The sequence below is a fragment of the Coptis chinensis genome, chromosome 6, assembly GCF_015680905.1.
Source record: "Coptis chinensis isolate HL-2020 chromosome 6, ASM1568090v1, whole genome shotgun sequence".
NCBI lineage: Eukaryota > Viridiplantae > Streptophyta > Magnoliopsida > Ranunculales > Ranunculaceae > Coptis > Coptis chinensis.
In genome coordinates this window covers 97,231,567-97,251,192 of record NC_141461.1, presented here as the reverse complement: position 1 = coordinate 97,251,192, position 19,626 = coordinate 97,231,567, and the positions used below count along the sequence as shown (strand labels likewise).

The window sequence follows — 19,626 nt, the reverse complement described above, 5'->3', positions numbered from 1 at the left end:
CGGCCACCGAGCTTCAAGGGACAAAGATTTTAGAGGAAAAGAATCTACGGATATCAAAAGCAAAAGCGAAACAAAGCACAATGGAAACTCAACAACCCGGCGGGATCTTAAAAGACAAACAATTTTTGAGAAGAGATGAAGCTCACTCCACTGAATGCCAAATATGCCTCAATCTATGAGAAGATTAAAAGTCGCATCTGCTTTTCCCTCCAATGCCTTTACCGGAAGGAACAAAGTCTACGCGTGATAAAATCTATGGTGTCTTTTCCACAATGACTTTGGTCCGCGGCCCTAACAATCTGAGATCCTTACGAGGAAAGATACAAAAGCTAGTAGAGAAGGGGACAGCTAGAGGAATTCTTAAGCACTAAAAGCTCAACGAATTTGTCAATCTCAAGTTACAAGCGTCATCAAAAGCCGGTCACACCGAATCAACGGCGTGTCACGCACAAAACAAAAATGTGAGCAAAGAGAAAAGTTGGGATTTTTCGTGAGTTATATCACATAAATAGCTTCGATTTTATTGAAGGAACTTCGCATAGAAACCATCGAACCAAGCCCACTATGTTTTCTTGACAGAGACCTAATTGGCATTCATCACCCTCATTCACGATCGGGTCGTTATCACGGCTTACATTGGTCTATGGCGGTACAATACGTGTCATGATAGACACCGGAAGTTCGCTAGTGTAATTTTTGCAGGTTGTTATAATGACATGAAACTCTCGAGAAAATTTGATTGTCCGCGGATAACAACCCGATAATCGGTTTTGATGGAACAGCAGCAACTCCGGTCGGAAGAGTTTCTTTACCAGTCAAACTCATGGATAAGGCGGTCAACATTGATTTTCTTTTAATGAACTGCAAATCTTCCTACAATGCAATTTTAGGTAGGGATTGGCTCCACTGTATGGGTGCTGTTGTCTCTACTCTCCACCAAGCAGTGAAATTTCCATCTCTAGACAAAATTTGCAAAATACGAGGAGATCAGATGGCTTCTAGCCGTTGTCACGAAAGAATATTAGATGATTATCGTCAATCTGATATGCATGGAAACACAATTTTAAGCAATTCACAAGAAGTCATTCAAGCACAATCCGCACCACAAATAAACTGTTCCACCATATCAGCAAGTGAAGGACCACCGACTATAGACCGCCTCTTAGAAGTTCAAATTGGAGAATCTAGCAAAGAAACAACCTTCATATCAGCCGAGCTATCAGAAAATGAACAAAGGGATATGGTTACTCTACTCAGAAAGAACAAGAGCATTTTTGCTTGGTCTTTGGAGCAAATGCCAGGTATACACCCAAATGTTGCCTGTCACAAGCTTGACATTGATACAAGTGTTAAGCATGTACGACAAAAGCCCAGACGTATGGATCTTGATAGAAAGCTAAAGGTTAAAAAAGAGATTGATCGTTTACTCTCTGTCAATTTTATTCGGCCCGGTTTCATACCCTAGATGGTTGTCCAACGTGGTAGCGTTGCCAAGAAGAATGGCAAGATGAGAGTATGCATAGACTTCACCAATCTTAACAAAGCATGCCCTATACACCCATTCCCTCTTCCGGATATCGAACTTGTTGATGCCACATCTGGATTTCCACGCTTATCATTTATGGGCGCTTCTTCAGGTTACTATCGGATCCGTTTATGCGGTGAAGATCGAGGAATTAACATCATTCATAACTGATCAAGGTATTTTTGCTATCAAGTGATGCCTTCGGGTTGAAGAATCTTTGGCCCCTTACCCGACAAATGATCAATACTATATTTGGAGACATGCTAGGCAAGATTATGGAAGCATACATTGACGACATGGTTGTTAAATCCAAAATCAGTAGTGATCATCTGATGGATTTACAAGAAGTATTCACAAGAGTGGAAAAGTTTAATATGCGGCTCAATCCGTCAAAATGCTCCTTTGGCTTGATCTCAGGAAAGTTCTTGGGTTACTTGATGATTCGCAGAGGCATTGAAGCAAACCCTGAACAAATCAGAGCAATCCTCGATATGCCATCACCAAACAAAAAGAAGGAGATACAACAACTCACGGGGCGCCTGGCAGCAATAAATCGTTTCATCTCCAAATATTCTGATAAATGTCGTCCTTTCTTTCAGACGTTAAAAGACTCAGCAGTATGGAATGATGAGTGTGAAAATGCCTTTCAGTCAATTAAAAAATATCTGGTTTCACCTCCCATTTTGGCTAGTCCAGCTACAGGGGAACCTGTAGGAATTTACTTGGCTGCCACAGACACGGCGGTAAGTGCCGTTTTATTTGTTGATGGCGAAGATGGGCGTCCAATTTTTTTCATTAGCAAAACTCTAACGGGGGCGGAAACTAGATATTCAAGAATTGAGAAGATTGCTCTCGCTTTAGTTCACTCTGCAAAGGCGCCTTAAAGCCGTACTTTCAAGGGCGATTGATCAAGGTATACACCGAGTACCCTATTAGCAAAGTGCTCCATAACGCCGCGAGTCGAGTAGGCCGGCTGAATGGGAAAGTTACTTGAGTGCATATAGCATTACTTTGAACCGGCGCCGGAAAAAGGTCATGTTCTTGCATCTTTGATGTCGGATTTTCCAATTGATGATATGGTCCCCGATAATAATCAAGGCGAAAAGCCCATCCGTTGATGAGGCAACAATTGGGGGCAAAGCAGTATCATCCACATCTATTACCCGTCTTGGGGCGTCGGATAGTCTACACGGCGGTTCACATAACAAGTTTGGATCCGGGCTCGGGTGTGTTTTTATTAATCCCGATGATTCATGTCGAGCGGTCGGTTCGTTTTAGGTTTCAAAGCATCTAACAATGTAGCGAGAATATGAAGCGGTCCTTTATGCCATGCGTCGCAGCTTTAGAATTTCATGTTCGAAAGCTTCAGGTTTTTCTGGACTCTCGATTAGTAGCAAGTCAATTTGAAGGCTCTTTTGAAAGCGGGATGATAAGATGGCAGCATATCTAGACTTAATCCATAGGCTTGCTTTCGCCAATTTGATGACATTTCAATCATTCAAAGACCTCGAAACGACATAAGACATGCATGCGCCTTAGCATATCTCTCGCAGCGATCGCTATTGATGGACCAAGAAACGTCGGCATTGACTTCCAAAGAAGACCCAAGTATTGACTTGTCGGTTGAGCGACTCAGCGACATATACATCAACGCGTGCTGTTTTCACTGCTTCTTGAGCCATCACCTTCAAGTATTCATGTTGTGAACACCGAAAAGAAAATATGACAATGATGGCGTTTTGTTGCCTAACAAATTAAACATTGACTCCTTGCCGATGGAGGAATGTGTAATCGAAGGAAATGACACGAAATTGTTCAAGGTGACGGAGAATGTCGACAAATCAACGGAGGAGCCACACGTCTTTAATACCTATGTTAGAAGCATCAACTGAAGACTGGCGAACCCCATTAATTACCTTTATGAGCACCGGCATCATCCCTTCAAACCCCAAACTCGCTGAAACGGTAAAGCGAGGCGGCTTGAAATTTGTAATAGTATCTTAAATTCGAATGGGGTTCTACAATTGTCTGAGAAAAGGACATCCCTTGTCTCCCATGCTCAGATGCCTCACCAAAAGCGAAGGTCTACTTGTGTTGCAAGAAATTCATGCAGGCATTTGTGGCAATCACGCCGCTGGTCGAAATTTAGCTCATAAAGCAATGACACAGGGATATTGGTGGCCTCATATGCAGCTAGATGCCAAACATATTTCTCAGACATGCGTCCCTTGTCAGAAGCACTACAATATAGGCATCCTACCTGCCACAGAATTACATCCAATTTTTTCTCCATGGCCATTTGCAAAGTGGGGTTTAGACATCATCGGCCCTTTCCCTAGAGCTCCAGGAAATGTGCGTTTCTTCTTTGGTTGCTTTCTGATTACTTTACTAAGTGGCGGAAGTACAACCTTTAGTGCACATTCAAGCTTCCGATGTCAAAAGCTTTTTTGGAAAAGATATAGTTTGTCGTTTTGGCATCCTGCCGAGTTAATATCTGATAATGGCAAGCAGTTCGATGCAACCGAAATACACAATTTCTATGCCAATCTCCGTATCCAGCATAATTTTTCTGCTCCATATCACCCTCAAGCTAATGGACAAGCTGAAGCAACAAACAAGTCAATCCTAGCTATCCTTAAACGTCGTCTAGAACAAGCTAAGGAAATGGACAAGAGAACTACCAGCCGTGCTTTGGGCATCTGGAACTACTCCAAAAACGCTCAACCGGTTTGTCCCCATTTAACTTGGCTTATGGTGCGGATGCAGATCTTACCCATGAAATATTTTTTTGAAGCGACTTCGCACCGCAATTAAAAGGCTGGTTGTAATGATGAAATGGTGGCTCACTCTAAAGCCAATTTAGATGAAATTCGCGAAGAAAGTATAGCTCGCTCGTCTACTCAACTACCAGGCTTCAATGAAAAGACAGTATGACAAGAAACTTTGCCTAAAAGTTTTCCAGGAAGGAGATTGGGTGTTATGCAGAAAACCTAAAATCATCGACATGGGAAAGCTAGGTGAAAATTGGGAAGGACCGTTTGTGGTTGATCATCCTGCCTCGAAAGGATCATATTTCCTTCGCACCATTTCGGGAACACCTTTCCCCAAACCATGGAATGCACTCCATCTTAGGCGTTTTTATCGTTAGGTTTTGTTTGGTACTTACCATATCAATAAATTAATTGTTTCGTTTTCTAGTTTTCATGGTTCATCGGAAAATGACATCGTACATCTTTTCATGTTTGCTCAATATATCAATGATTAATAAAAGTTCATTTCTTAGCATTTATTTCAATCACCGCTTACACTTCGGGGTATATATTATTACTATTTTTATTATTATCAGAGTTTGCGTTTGCAATACCAAACTCTGTGCATTCAAAGTCATGGAGTTTGCGTTTGCAATACCAAACTCTGTGCATTCAAAGTCATGGAGTTTGCGTTTGCAATACCAAACTCTGTGCATTCAAAGTCATGGAGTTTGCGTTTGCGATACCAAACTCTGTGCATTCCAAGACATGGAGTTTGCGTTTGCAATACCAAACTCTGTGCATTCAAAGTCATGGAGTTTGCGTTCGCGATACCAAACTCTGTGCATTCCAAGACATGGAATTTGCGTTTGCGATACCAAATTCTGTGCATTCAAAGTCATGAAGTTTGAAATTACAATACCACACTGTATACATTCAAGCCATGAAATTTGGTCTATGATACCAAAAGATATACAATTAACGCCATAGACAGGTTAACATTTCAATGGTTATGCTTGAGTCAATTAAAAGTTATATCAGCATTACGTATTTTATTTACTGATTCAAACAAATCAGTGATAAGATTCCATTTCCGGCATACGTGCAATTGGATATACGCAAAATGACGTCTTAGACTTTTTCAATACATGATCAGTGGAATATCCAAGTAAATTGGCTTATTCATATCAATCTCTCAAACAATATATAACGATAAAGATTTTTTTATCATAGAAGAGTGTCATAAAATGAACTGAAGAATTTATTGAGTTACAAAATTAAATAACATATTGTGCGCAAAATGACATCTGCAAACTGTCATTGGTGATGCTCATTCTACCATCCAAAATCTTGAAATGCATGCCCGACGGTGGCATTAATATAGAAACAAGATTGATGATTGACATGGACGCTCACTCTACCATCCTACATCTCAAAACGCATGTGGGGTTCTCATTACTAATGAAACAAGGTTGATGCAAAGGTTGACCACACTTACCCCTCAGTATATTTCACCTTGCATCGGCTGATGAAATCATCTGTGTACATTCCAAATATGTTATCCAAGCGCTTAATAAGTAGCTAAAATCAGAGGTCCAAGCCAAAACCGAAAGGAGCAAAAAGTAGCTATGACACCTTGGGGTTAACTGCTTAACATCTGTTGTGATTAATTCAAATTGTTTTTTTCTGGTGGGTAATGATCAGGACGGTCTGCAACCACATTAACCGCGTCTGGTACAATAAAACTATGTTCTGGTGTATGATCGACCTCCATGCATTCGAGAAGAAGATTTCTGGTTTTGCTTCTTTTTCCAGTAGGATGTATAACTGTCCGGTTTTGTTGGTGACCTGCATCAATGGAATGGACCTCTTTAGCCTTTGAGAAGATCTCTGATCTCGAATGTGCTCGATTGAGCAAATTACTTCTTGAAGAGGGCTTCTCATATATCGACTCATGCAGTGTTCTATATTTCTGCATCTCAAGCTCCGCTTGTTTTCTCTTTACGTTGGAGATCTTCACTTCCTTCAACAACATTTCTTTTTCTGCTGTGTCCAATTTGGATTTCCTCAGCATGGCGGACAGAATCTTATCCTTCTGTTCCGAGTGCTTACGCATCTTTATACCTTCTTTCGATAGCTGTTGAACCATCATGACTGACTCATCCTTTTTCTTAATTACTGAGTCAAGCTCGTGTCTTGCTACTTCAACTTGTCGGAGGGCACGACCCATTTCAGCTTCAAGCTGACGCTGGTTTGAGACAAGCTCGAGGAATGTAGTTTTATGCTTCCAAAGATCAGAGTTATGTTTTTGAGCTTCTTTCGTTATAGTTTCTCTGAACTCCTCTGCAAATAGCCTCAGCTCTTTGTGACTTTTCTTCACCTTCTTTTCTCTTAGCCTCTGCTTCCTCCAAGGCCTTATCTTTAGACTGTATCATAGGCTCTTTCTCCTGAACCTTTCCTGTCAAATTCAAAATAATTTCTTCTTTCTTTATTTTTGTAATCTGTAGCTCATTAACGAGGGCACCAAGTTGCTGTTTGAGCTGCCTTTTTCAGTGTACCAGCTCGGTTGCCATGTTGCATAGATACTTACAACCTTCTCGATTGCTTTTGCATCTTCGCTTCTTTGCTTCTTCAACTCTTCCACTTCTATTCGTGCTTTTTCTAGCCTGTTTACAAAATCATAATGGGGCAACACTCATAATCACAAACAGAACTTAAATACTTATTCAGCTCATTGCAAGGGTGTCAAAGTGTCGACTTACTCTAAAAGGGAATAAATCAAACGATACAAACATATTCGATCAAATTGTGGCAAATAAATAATATATTATTGAAAGGGAAATAACTAGTAACTGGTAGATGAGTCGATGATTATAACGTAACTACTAAGTCTACGACAAATAGATAACAATTTAAGTCGACTGTTCGTCTTCTTCTTTAGACGGGGTAGAATCTCCTCCTAAATCATCTTCTAAGCCGAGATCTTCAATGGCGTCTTCTATAGCACTAGGAAGAAGTATACCATCATTTTCTTTCAATGGACGAGAATCATATAGCAAAGTATAGTGTTCCAGGGCGTTTTTTAGCACATCACGTGTTCCATTCAGCAAGTCGACATTCTTCTTTGCTGAAGACTCCAGCTGAGCATTTTCAAGCAACGCTGCGGCGAGCTTTGGATTCAATGCAGCTAGCGTACCTTTTTCAACGCGCAATTCTCGCGCAATTTTCTTATAATCTGTATCTTTCACTTTTAATGCTTTCTCCATAGCCATTTTCAAACAACCTTTTTCATGCTCTAAAACAGCCACTCGTTCTTTTAAAATCGACGACTCATTAGTGACTTTGGCAACCTCAGCTGTAGCCTCATCTTTATCGTTCTGAAGCTTCTCTATCATCAGTGGTGATAGACCCCGTTCTTTTTCTTTACCAATCATTATCATTGCTTTAGCAAAACTCTCTTTAGCCTACAAAAATAAATTTATTACTACAATAAACTATGATAAATCCTATAATTTAAAGTGCAATGGAATACTAACCTCTTGCAACTTTTGCATCCCCATCTTGCAAAAATCTGAAATATCACTGTACACATCAAGTTAACGGATAGAGGGTTCTCTCGAGGAAGTGGGCTGCATCAAATGTTTGTTAACATAATCATCGAGCAAATCAAAATCCATAACTTCAGTAGTTCTTAACGCATCTATCATGTCTTCTTCCAAAAAACCAATTGACGTGGGTGCAGCAGCCTCCATTATTGTGGTGTTTACAGCTTGTGAAGGGGCAACAACATCTTGCATAGAGCTATCAACAATAGCATGAACCTCATTGGCCTGGGACGGTCCACTCCTTGAAGGCTGTAGTTGGGTATCTTCAGTTTCTAAGCTAATTTCTATAACAGGTGAAATAGTAGTTGCTGCATCTTTGTTAGTTGCAACGAGGAATGCTTTCGCAGCACTTTGAGGAGCATTATCTTCACATGCTTTGGGCTCCACAACATCAATAGAACGGCTTTGGGAAAGTGTGGACTCAACGTTACCGCTAATAAAGTTTTCGTCAACTTTTTGTTTGTTCCTTCTACCTTCCTCTTCGGATGCCTTAGTTGACACTTCAGGCGTGTTCCAATCTTCCCAACCATCATCTTGCACTTCATTGGTTAGTTTTCGCTTCTTTTGATTTGAGCCCTCTCCAGAATTGAGCGATAATTTCCTTGGCAAGCAATCACTTCTAGGATTAGTTCCATTACTTCTACGGTAGCTTATCATCAATTGATCTTTGGATGCAACATATTGCTCTTGATGCGTTTTGGCCCGAAAAGTTTCTCCGGGTCATTTTGTCTCTCATCGCTTCGCCAACCCCAATAAGCAACCTCATTAGGCCAAGTTAAATCAAGAATGTGTTCCTCACGGTCCTCTTGAAATAAAATTGTAGGTTCTCTGCAGCTCGTTTTCCAATCTCAATATTTGGAATAATAGGGCTTTCATCTATAGAGCATCACAAAACGGCATTTAAACATACAAATTTACAACAATCAAATCAATAAAATTCAATGTGAGAATTTAATGCTTGTCGCATTACCTCGAATTTTATTTGGAACACGATTCCATGGGGATTCCATGGTCCCTCGGAGGAAAAACAATATTTATCCCAGCTTTGTAACCTTTGGTAAGCCTTTAAACTTCTTCTCGGTCTTCCAAATTCCACGGTAAAATATGACGACCCATCTGCCTCATTCGCGGCGTTGCGGTCGCAGCGAAGAAAAGAAACAATTCTTGAATCCAAAGGGGCGGCTTATAGCTTTTTGCCAAAGCTTTAGCTCGTGCAAATATCAACCATAGCGGCATCCCGATTTGTATTGGTGCAATCTGCCATAAAGACAATAATCGTGCAGCGTCATAATCTAGCGGGATTGTTAAACCTTGGTCCATCTCATAGCGCTGCGTTCACGACAATTTCTCCCTCTTCCACGGGATGATTTGTGCGGAAATTTTCAAGTTGCTTGACATCAAAGTTCTTCAGCTGGCAAAGACCCTTAATTCCTTCCGTACCAGTTACGCCGAATAATAGATCTTGGCACAGGCGAACGCTCTAACCATCGCCGTCGAATAATTTCACCAGTACATGTTACCATCGTCATTCTCGCATCTTCACGGCTACTTCGGACTTTCACGTCATCTTTATTTCCACTCATAATAACCATTATACGATCGGGTATATATGTTTTACTTTTGTTACTCTTACTTAACAAAAGTGTACGTCCTATATAAATCCTTATTAAATAGATAAGGATTAATCCTTTTCTATAGCTGCCTCATGGTAAAAGGGGATAAGTGCTCCTAATTCAAGCCTTGAAGTAATCTAGTTTCACAGTCCCTTTTAACCAAAACACCCATTTCACTTTAATCCAAATTAATCCTTATCTTTTTAATTATCACAACATAAGATTTGATAGTGATTTTAAAAGACATCTGATTTTAATTGTTTTCGGTTTGGAGAAGGACCAGGATGTACATGGCCATATTAATTGCGGAACACATGCTCCCCCTTGCAATGGGTACATTAATTAACGAAACTATGGTCCAGAAATACGCGATAATGAAACCCAGAACTAGCTTAATCTCTTTGTAGTAAACATCTCCCCGGATGTACCTGCAATGCATGAAACAAAAACTAGTGCTAATTAGTATTTTTCCTAAATGAATATATGAAACGGCGTGCAAGTTCTCGGTTTAAAGTTCTGTTGCTGGAGATTAAGCAATAATCCTTAGGCTTAGGCCTCTGCTTCTAGATCAAATATTCCTAATTTTGCTTAAAAATAATTGATTTCATCATTTTTATCTTATTCATGCCATATATTGTCATGGTCTAAACACTATACCAGTTATTATGGTTCCGTTTCTTTTCCCCATTTTTTCTTTGCCACATCCAATCAATTCCATATGGCAAAGAGGGGGCAATGCACGTCACGTCCCACATTAACATTCCACTGGCTAACGAACTCATTAGGGACTTAGTCTTTATAGTAAGTCTAAGTGACCGATCCTCGGCTACCGGACACTCACATGTCCACTTAGCCACTTGATGGCTCATATGTCCACTTAGCCACCGGACGCTCCGCTTTTAGTTAGCTACTTGGGCGGCTCCGCATTATGAAGTAGACATCGGGGCCGGCCCCGTCGATCACGAGCGGTCACATGTTCAGTTAACCAATCCTATCTAGTAAGAGTCCTTGTGCTGTCAGGACTCTTATTTTCTGTTTCTATAAATATGACTCTCCACTTAACAAAGAACTACGTTTTTTAGAGACTTGATTCTGGATACATATTCTGGATACGTAGGCAGCCATTAAGGCACAGTCTCATTAGTTATACAACATCTCCCCTTGCAGATTCAATAGTGTGTCTGGGTGAATTCATACCCAAACAATCTCCAACTAAGATGTAAATGACTCAGAGTTATATCACCATAAAAAAAAAGTTGTATGGTCACATGCAAAGAAGGGAACAAGTAAAAAGACATGATCCCCCCAACCACAAACAAATGGAAAAAAACAAAAAGTAAAGATAAAAATAAAAAGCAATTTCAGTTGCAACTACAATATTTGGAAGTAACAAAAAAACTACGAAAGAAAGAAAGAAGAAGCCAATACAAACATGAGGGTATTTGAGCATAGCAATACTGTTTCGGCAATAAACTGCTTCAACACAACGAGAGCAATGGTAAAGAACGCACTAAGAAATAGAGGAATTTGATGTTGGGGGATATGAAACTGAACCAAATAATGGCTGCATACGTACCCAAGATCTATTCTCTAGGGATCAAGTTTCCACGTAGTTCCTTATGAAAAATAATGTGGTATTTATATAGGTAGAGTAGAGAGTCCTTGTAGCTCAAGTAATCTTGTTGTTGCTGAGTAATTGTAATAGAATATAACCGGCGTCACCGATAATTATCTCTTTGATAAGAAATGAATCTGGACATAAATCAATGTACATTAATGGCAAAATATGTGGCTAAGGTTCACCTTTAGACACAAGAGTTAATGGGCCCGTATATTGATCCATGGTATTGCAAATTGGGCTTTAGTCCCGCCGATTAAATGAATAAAGTGGAGACTCCTACCAATGGACGTTTGCCGTGGGTGGGGGGGTCGAAACAAATCGACGGCGTCCATCTTCATCAAGTTTAATCCTTCCGATTCGATGTTCATTTCCACACGCCAACCCTGTGATTTTGGCTTTCACTTCTATCTCGAGAATCCTGCTCAAACAACTTGTTTGAGGAGAGGAAACACTCCGTGTAGCAAGTAGAGGAGTGCTTGAAGTTTGTCATTTGGATTGGGTTCCTCGCAGACTGTACACAAATATTATGTTGGTATTCTACAAAAAAAATACAAGAAAGTAAAAAGTAACAGATCGAAACAAAAAAGCAAATGCCCATACCATTTGTTATATTCCATACAGAAACCAGAATTTTCAAATAAACTCATTATATAGTTGTACACAAAATTATTATTTAGCAATAAAATTCAGAAAAAGTGACAATCTTTATATACACTTTTGAACTGTGGAAATTCCCATTTGAAACTCTTGATCTTCTAGGTCCTAACAAATTACATTTAGGGAGTTACAACCGAACCGAAAAGAGTAACGATCGAGAGCACAATTGTTATCAATTCATCAAAACAACACATCACGCAATTACGAAAATTTCAACTACTGTATATTAAAAATAGATTTCTACTTAATAGATATCATTAATTATTTACAATTCTAAATACCAGTTCTTGGTGCAAAGATGGCAGTAACGTTTTGTGCAATTGGAACAAAAGATGACAAAGACCGGTGTTGTTGTCGGTTCTGTTGACATTGTTGACACATTAGACTCCCATCGCTGAGTTTTACCCTTACCAAAAGAAGTTCCAATACTATTTGTGACAATCCCTGCAAAAAACCAAAACAAACAAATTTAATATTTCAATCAATTGAAACCAAAACAAGACTAGAATTTCTGATTCTCCACTAAATCAATTTGAATTTATCGGTTGATAAATTAAACAACATCAGCATGACCTATTATCTATCAAATTATTTGAAAATCTTTAAAAACGGCAACAAATCAAAGAAAATCCTAAAAAGAAAAAAAGTTTCTGTTGAAAAGCTTGAAACTATGGATGAACATGACACATACCTTGATTGAAAGGGTTTTCGATGTAGAAATCAGATTATCGGCGAAAAGGAACCGATTGAAGCCAAAAAGCGAAGATTTTCGAGAAAAAGATCATTTCAATCCCACGTTTGAATCCTTGGAAAGAATACAAGCCTTTACTTACTGATCATCTTCTTCTTCTTTTTCAACTTCTTCTTTGTCATCATCCGCGATCATCATCATCTTCATCACCACCATCTTCATCATCGCCATCATCTTCATCACGATCATCATCATCGTCATCATCTTCATCATCTTCATCATCGTCATCATATTCGAGAAAGAGATGTTCGGACATGGATAATCTCCCCACTCGAGTGAATCCCACCACTCTCTGCTTCCTTGGATTCGCTTTGAGAGAAGGTGGGGCTGACCGATGTTCTCGGGTTGAACGAGGGAGCCTTTTCAATTCAGGACAATTGCATACTTCAACTGTTTCAAGAGAGTCACAAACCATCACGCCCTTCCAAATGCTCTTCAGTTTCCATAGATTGTTGAGTGACAATTCCTTCAACCTTGGGAGTGCCACAAAGATAATCAATTTCACATGCTTCTTCTTCTTCTACAATTAGTTCCTCCATTCCTCACAATACCCCACGTTGATCTTTTCCGGTATTGAAAGTGTTGTAATAACCTAGTTGAAAACAAAGCGGTCCAAGATGACAAAGTGAATTTTAACTTTCGCCAAGAGTTCTTTGACGTGAATAGTGACTCCAATTGCTCTTCAGTTCGTAATCCATATAATATCAAATTATGTAACCTCGACCACTTGGAATGGCACCACTCTCATCTCCATCCGCTACCACTAGCTCCTCCAATTGTGAGCAATCCCAAACATAGATCACTTCAAGGTTAAGAAGCTGTTGAAGCAGCCTAGACGAGAATAAAACTTTGATATTATAACAACGATAGATCTCTAACATCTTCAAACAAGGAAAAGCTCCGTGTGCGATACCCATGTTCTCGATCCGTTGTAGGAAGGGCAACTCTGATAATCTTGAGATTTCATTGAAATCTTTAACTTGAAGAAATTGAATGCTTTTCGGAAGTTGGAGGGCATTGCAAGGAATACCCTTTGAGTTGGACAAACATAGATTTCTCTCGCCATGAATTCTATAATATAAGTCGTCGCTTTCCATGCCAATAGAATACTTTTTTAACTTTTCAAAGTTTGTAAATTCACCGTAGGAAATAAAGTCCCACAGCTCGTGAAATACGATTGTAAGATTCTCCAAGTGTGTCAAGCTTGAGAGTTCCTGCACGAAATCTCCCCCTCTTTCTCGCGCATACACATATTCCGCTTTTATTCCCATCAATTTTAACTCTTCAAGTAAGGAAAACTTGGATATCAATCCTGAAGGGATCATTTCTTTCAATCCAGAATTCTTAGTGAGATCAAGGCTTCTGAGGTTGACCAACATTTCCATCCCATGAGGCAGTTCTTCTATGGCCGAACGTGTGAGCTTCAACGCTCTCAGTGACTGAAGCTTGGATAGAGAAGGCACTCTAACTAATTTATAACAATTAATTAAGAGTAAACCACGAAGATTCACCAAATCAGAAAGTGAATCTGGTAATGACTCAATATGAGTCCTAGAAAAATCAAGAACCGTCAGATTTTTCATGTGCATAAAAAAACCAGGCGCAACCTGTTTCACTGTACCACTCTGAGCAAAGATCAATGTCAAGAGTTTTGGGCATTTCGGAATAATTGGAATATTTTCTATTACACTTCCCATAAACGAAACCCTCTCAAGATCTTCTGACCAATCATCTTCATGCGGAACTTCTTCAGATAAATAACCAGCTCTAACCATAAATTTAGGATTTGATTCCGTGACGTAAAGCGCCATATCTCTGATCAAATCATGCATCTTCACATAACCCTTAGCTGATCCGTCTTCAAGCATGCAACAACCTTTTAGAGAATCCAATATGGCATCGCCTCGAAGAATCTCTTCTTCCTTGCTCCTTCCTTTGACCAACCCTTCCAAAACCCAATACTCAATCAACTCACTAGTGTTGATTTTATAATCTTCCGGATATAGTGCACAATATAAGAAACACTTCTGCTCATTGTCCTTCAATTGATCGTAACTGAACCTTAGACTCTGAATGACCTTTTCCCCCATGGCCATGTTCAAACTCTCCTGCAAATCTATAAATGCAAGTTGCCACTCTTTAACATTAGTCTTTCTTCTCATAGCTCGACCAACTGTGATGATTGCAAGGGGCAAACTACCACATTCATAACAATTGCTTTTGCAATCTCTTCCACTTCGGGACCAACCTCCTCAACATTTTTTCACGAACAATTCCCATGCTTCGGCCCTCTAAAAGAAGTTCAACTTTGACCTCTTTTCTCGCACATCCTTTTGCACACATCCAAAGTGACCTAGTAGTCAATACTATCTTGCACCCATTGTCTTTTGAAGGTTCGGGAACTCCTAGCTTATGTAGATCAAATGCCTCCCATATGTCGTCCAAGAAAAGTACAAATTTTCCCTTTCTTTGCAATGCACTCAACAAATTGATGACGATCTACTAGCTTCATCTTGTTCTAGCGAAAAGATCCAAACCGACTACTTTCGCAATCTCTTTGTTGAAGTTTTTGAGCATCAACATCTCGGATACAATAACCCACAAAACATTTTCAAAACGCGTCTACGTTCTTGCGAGTTGGTTCTTGATTGTCGTCATAATGGTGGTTTTTCCCACGCCACCCATGCCGTAGACACCAATTTTCTCAAACTCATCACCTACTATATATTCCCAAACCATCTTGAAGTTCTTATCAGCCAGCACTCCCAATCAGTCTTGTAGTCGGCATCTCCATTCCCAAAACGTCAAAGACTCTTCTCGAGAATCGACTAGCCTCATCTAATAGACCAACCATCTCTTCAGTGAACTCCAAAATTTGTTTTAGCAATTTCAGTCGTGAACAACAACTAGGCTTAACAACAATTAGGTAAAACTCCACATAGCCATCTCCTTCCCACGTTGGCTTCCTTGTCCACATCATCTGCCTTATTTATAACATTGTTGGCATTAGTCAACCAATTCTGTGCTTCACTTGTGCGCTTCTTTCCTTGTTCTACCTCTGCAATTCGCAATGTTTCTTCCACCTCCTTTTACTCGGCAATCAGATCTCCTTTTTTGTTTCTCAATGTTTGAATTTCTTCACTCAAACTTTTGACACCCAACTGATTAAGCGCACAAGTCAGTACGCTTCCAACTGCTGCTCCAACAACTTCCATACCTGTCATTACAACATGTTAGTTGTTAATTAAAGTGATGAGACATGATAGAGCTATTCCAGTAGGATATATGTAAAATACATAACATTAAGTAAATAGAGAATATGTATAATCTCACTTGTTTGTTTGGGCAGTTGGTTGTTCTCTGAACCTCTAATAACAAGAACCAAAGGAAAACATAACTGGATATCTGCACATTTAAAATCATGTAAAGGTAGAGAATTAGCAGCTAAAAATACAAATCAGTTTTAAGAGATATTCATCATTGGACTTTATCAGTAGCATTGTTTAGCTCAGATTTCAAAAAACAAGAGTAATAATCAAGTGTATAATAGCAACTAACAAGGAAGAAGAAAATTTGTAATAAACTGACCTTATATATAATATAATTGATCGAGTGATGTTAAGCTGAGTACTAGTCCAAGATCGACAAAGAAGTTATGGAAAACTCTCTCTGCTGTTTGTGATGAAATGAAAAAAACCAACAACTCTGTTTCTTCCTACAGTCAATAAAGAGAGAATGTGTGAACCACAAATATATTATCAGGTCTCCACTTTTCTTTCAAGTCTTCTTCCATTATTTGAATGCTATGTTTGATACTTTGGTAAGATGCATGTACCTGGACTGTTGTTGACTTGCTTCTTACGTAACTTCATTTTAATTTTTGATCATCCGGTTTTCTGTTTTTGCTGACATAAAAAATGCAAATTTCATTACAAATGTGATCAGTGTGTAAATATTGTACAAAGTCTGGTCTGGAATTAACATCGGTTTAATTGTAAACTAAGTAGTAAAAAAATAAAGAAGCCAACTCTGTTTCTTCACACTAGAGAAAAGAGAGTAGTTTGGTTAGCTTGCACGCAGCATGATGTGCTTCCAAGTCAAAAAAGATTTACTACCACTAAGTAAAGCTTTGTCCCATATTCCCTTACCACTAACTAAAGCTAAAGCTAAACACACTTCCCTTTCAGCTATTGTCCCATATTCTCTTACCACTAACTAAAGCTAAAGCTAAACACACTTCCCTTTCAGCTACTTCTTTATCAGGAGAATATAAGCTACTCCAAAGGTTGATTAGTTTTTCGGTTTCTTCCATTTTGCAAAATATTTGACTTAGCTGTGATTGTTATTTGCATTTTGTTTGTTAAAATAGTTAAGAGAACTTTGTTTTCTGATCATGTTGAACAATTTATTCCCAGGGGATGCCAAGTCTTGTGGAAGGGAGTGTAATTAATAGCGAGGGTAGGATTCAAGGTGGGATAGCGATAGCTAGAACCAATTTATACACTCTTTGATTCCTTTTGCCTCACAACTTTGCCCAGAAAATCGAGTTTTTTGTGCTTCTGTTTTTCTGTTAGCCATTAGGTATCAAGCGCATAGGTATAATAACCGTATAATGGACATGCTCCAGAGATCCGAGAGATGTGAAACACACTTACACACATCGTCATTGTCTCATGGGTCGAGGCCCATTAATATTAGTAGGGTCTTTTGAGCTAGTATTACTCTTGTTAGTTTTCTGAACTCTAACTGTATAATCAAGTTTCCTCCCTTTTCTGGGTCATGGTTCACCCTGATTTTTGTTGCGTCTTATTTTTTTTTCTCTCTCACATCTTCGTTTCCATTAGTCTATATTGTCCACAAGTAAACAACCAGCCGGAATGAAAGTAGGACCATGAAACTCCACATAAAATCAACAGAAGCAGGTATCTAATTATCCATGGTGTTGAAAGGACTGTCTCCAATCAAATTGAAATTGGAAACCATGTTTAGAATTAAAAATGACAGTTTCAACATCCAATCATGTGGCATACAGTTTACATATGCAGTCATTGACATAATGTTTAAAATTGTTTGGTGCCATCTGATCAAACATCAAACATCAGAGGGTAATTGTATACAAGGTAATTTATGTGGTTGAAATTATGGAAAATCATGGCTAAGTCTTGTACATGCACTGTCACTAAAAATGATGCCTAATTGTACATTTTACTACATATAGAAGGCGTTACGATATCATAAGTTGCAACAGACTCCTTTAGTCTCTTACAACCCTTCCTCATTTACTGGAGGGGACTTGTTGCATCAGTAGCTAATACTGTCATGAAGATTGTACCTTTCTGCTGCGCAACCAAGATCCTTGAAGGGTTTTAGAGTATGTGCCAACATCACTCCAGGGGCTGGACTTCCAACTTTGAACAAAGTTACGCTTATCCCAGAAGATCTACCTGTCACTGCATACTTCCTCAATCCTCATCTGGTAGTCATCGAGAAAATTTGGGATTTGGCGATTTGCCCTCTAATCCCATATGCAACTCTTGAATCCGACCGTAGAAGAAAGTTTCTTTCCATGAAATTGTGCAGGTAGAGAAAAGTGAGAATAGTTGAACTCACACACACAAACCACACAGGGAAAGAAATGTGTAAAATCTGAATGCACACAATGCATGGAGAAGTGTTCTTTGCAATCCAGGAAGTTTAGACAGCGGAAACGCATGGTAGAGGTTATGTGAAGGGTCTGTAAACAGTTCATATCAGTTCCTAAGATCCAAAAAATACTGATACATGGATCTCTAAGCTTTCATCCATAAATCTACTCCAACGACTCTAATACTGAACCACTAGAAGAAAGGAAATCATCATTTCTTTAAAGTAGTATCAAGTCAGGAAATTAGAATTTGGTAGCGTAGCTCAAGGCGTCCTAAGAACATCAGTACGTTTCCTCTTTACCAAACAAAATCAGAAACACACAAAACTAAACATATTGCACGACTAACACTCCAAATCATCATTCAATCCAGCACAAATATAGATGATTCTATAACAAAGAATAATTTAAAAAGACACAAAGCTTGCAAGATCTTTACAGGAAAATAAGATTATCGAACACAAATTACATTGAAACACTCGAAACAAAACATTGGAACCCTAGAAGCTCCAGAGGCTCATGATCAGTGCTTAAGTTGTGTGTAAAGAGTTTAAATATTTCTAAAGTAGAACTATATTCTCCCAAAATATCTGGTTGTGTCATTGTGATCAGGCAAACTTTTATCTGTGTAAAAATAGAAATCTCAAGTATGGATTCATATCCAACTCCCCTTAACACTCCTGATTGTGAGGACTTCTATCTCCTATCATATTCTATTTTTCAATCAAAATCTGGCTCTGAATGTTTAGGAAAATGCTGAGGGTTCAGAATAAGCAGAAGCTCTCACCTTGTTGACAGGATTAACTATAGCTAAAGAACTAGGCGTACACAGACCTTATGTAGGTTCTGAGTTCCTACAGCAAAACTTGGTGGATGCTCAGAATCTCAGGGTAAACAGTTTAGATATTTCTAGAGTAACCTATATAGCTTAGTTTGAATCAAGTTACTGGTTTTCTGAAAACTAAAAAAGTTAAAAGCTAAATGCTTACAAATGGTTGCATGAAGTAATCAAGGATACTAAGTTATCAACAATTGTATACAACTATCTGTGTGGCAAGATTCTCCAATACAGGTGAAACACATAATAAAGGTTTAATTCGAATATCCAACTTTTTTCAGTTATTTGAAGTGAATAGCATGTAAACAGTTGATATCAAATGTTCGAAACACTTAATTTATATCTTTCTTGGTTTGCGGAGATGAAGAAACGAAGCTGCTCCTCAATTCTTTTCTCGATTTTTCTTTTTATTGGGTTTGTAAAATATCGCGACATTTCGTGATTTTGGAGTGTTGTGTGTGTTGGGCTGGGCCTTGCTATATATGGGCTTCTAAATAGGAAAACCAATAGTGGCAAGAGGAATATATAGGGGGTTATCATGTCGAGTATATATCCTAGTATACTGCGTGGCAGTGGGGAGTGAGCGGAGCTGCGGGGGAGAGAGAGAGTTGGGTGATGCAGG

At 39.0% G+C, this 19,626-nt stretch overlaps 2 protein-coding genes across 2 annotated transcripts in view; both read right to left on the bottom strand.

Annotated features, from left to right (window-relative positions):
• Positions 1 to 16,340, bottom strand: part of LOC147495880 (putative protein phosphatase 2C 5) — a 60,390-nt gene extending 44,050 nt beyond the window's left edge. The window contains exon 1 of the transcript XR_015197837.1: positions 16,111 to 16,340. The gene's annotated coding sequence lies outside the window, so the exon portion shown is untranslated. The remainder of the gene's footprint in view (positions 1 to 16,110) is intronic.
• LOC147495881 (putative disease resistance protein At4g27220) lies at positions 11,976 to 14,744 on the bottom strand. The gene is made up of 2 exons (XM_086564652.1): positions 12,463 to 14,744; positions 11,976 to 12,215 (listed from the first exon to the last, which is right to left on the bottom strand). Exon 1 carries the CDS (start codon positions 14,682 to 14,684, stop codon positions 13,227 to 13,229), a length of 1,458 nt encoding a protein of 485 aa, XP_086420778.1. The 5' UTR covers positions 14,685 to 14,744; the 3' UTR covers positions 11,976 to 12,215; positions 12,463 to 13,226.
• Positions 16,341 to 19,626: the final 3,286 nt, after the last annotated feature.

Excerpts from the sequence above, each read along its gene's own strand:
- LOC147495881 (XM_086564652.1), bottom strand. The coding sequence starts at position 14,684 with ATGAGAAGAAAGACTAATGTTAAAGAGTGGCAACTTGCATTTATAGAT.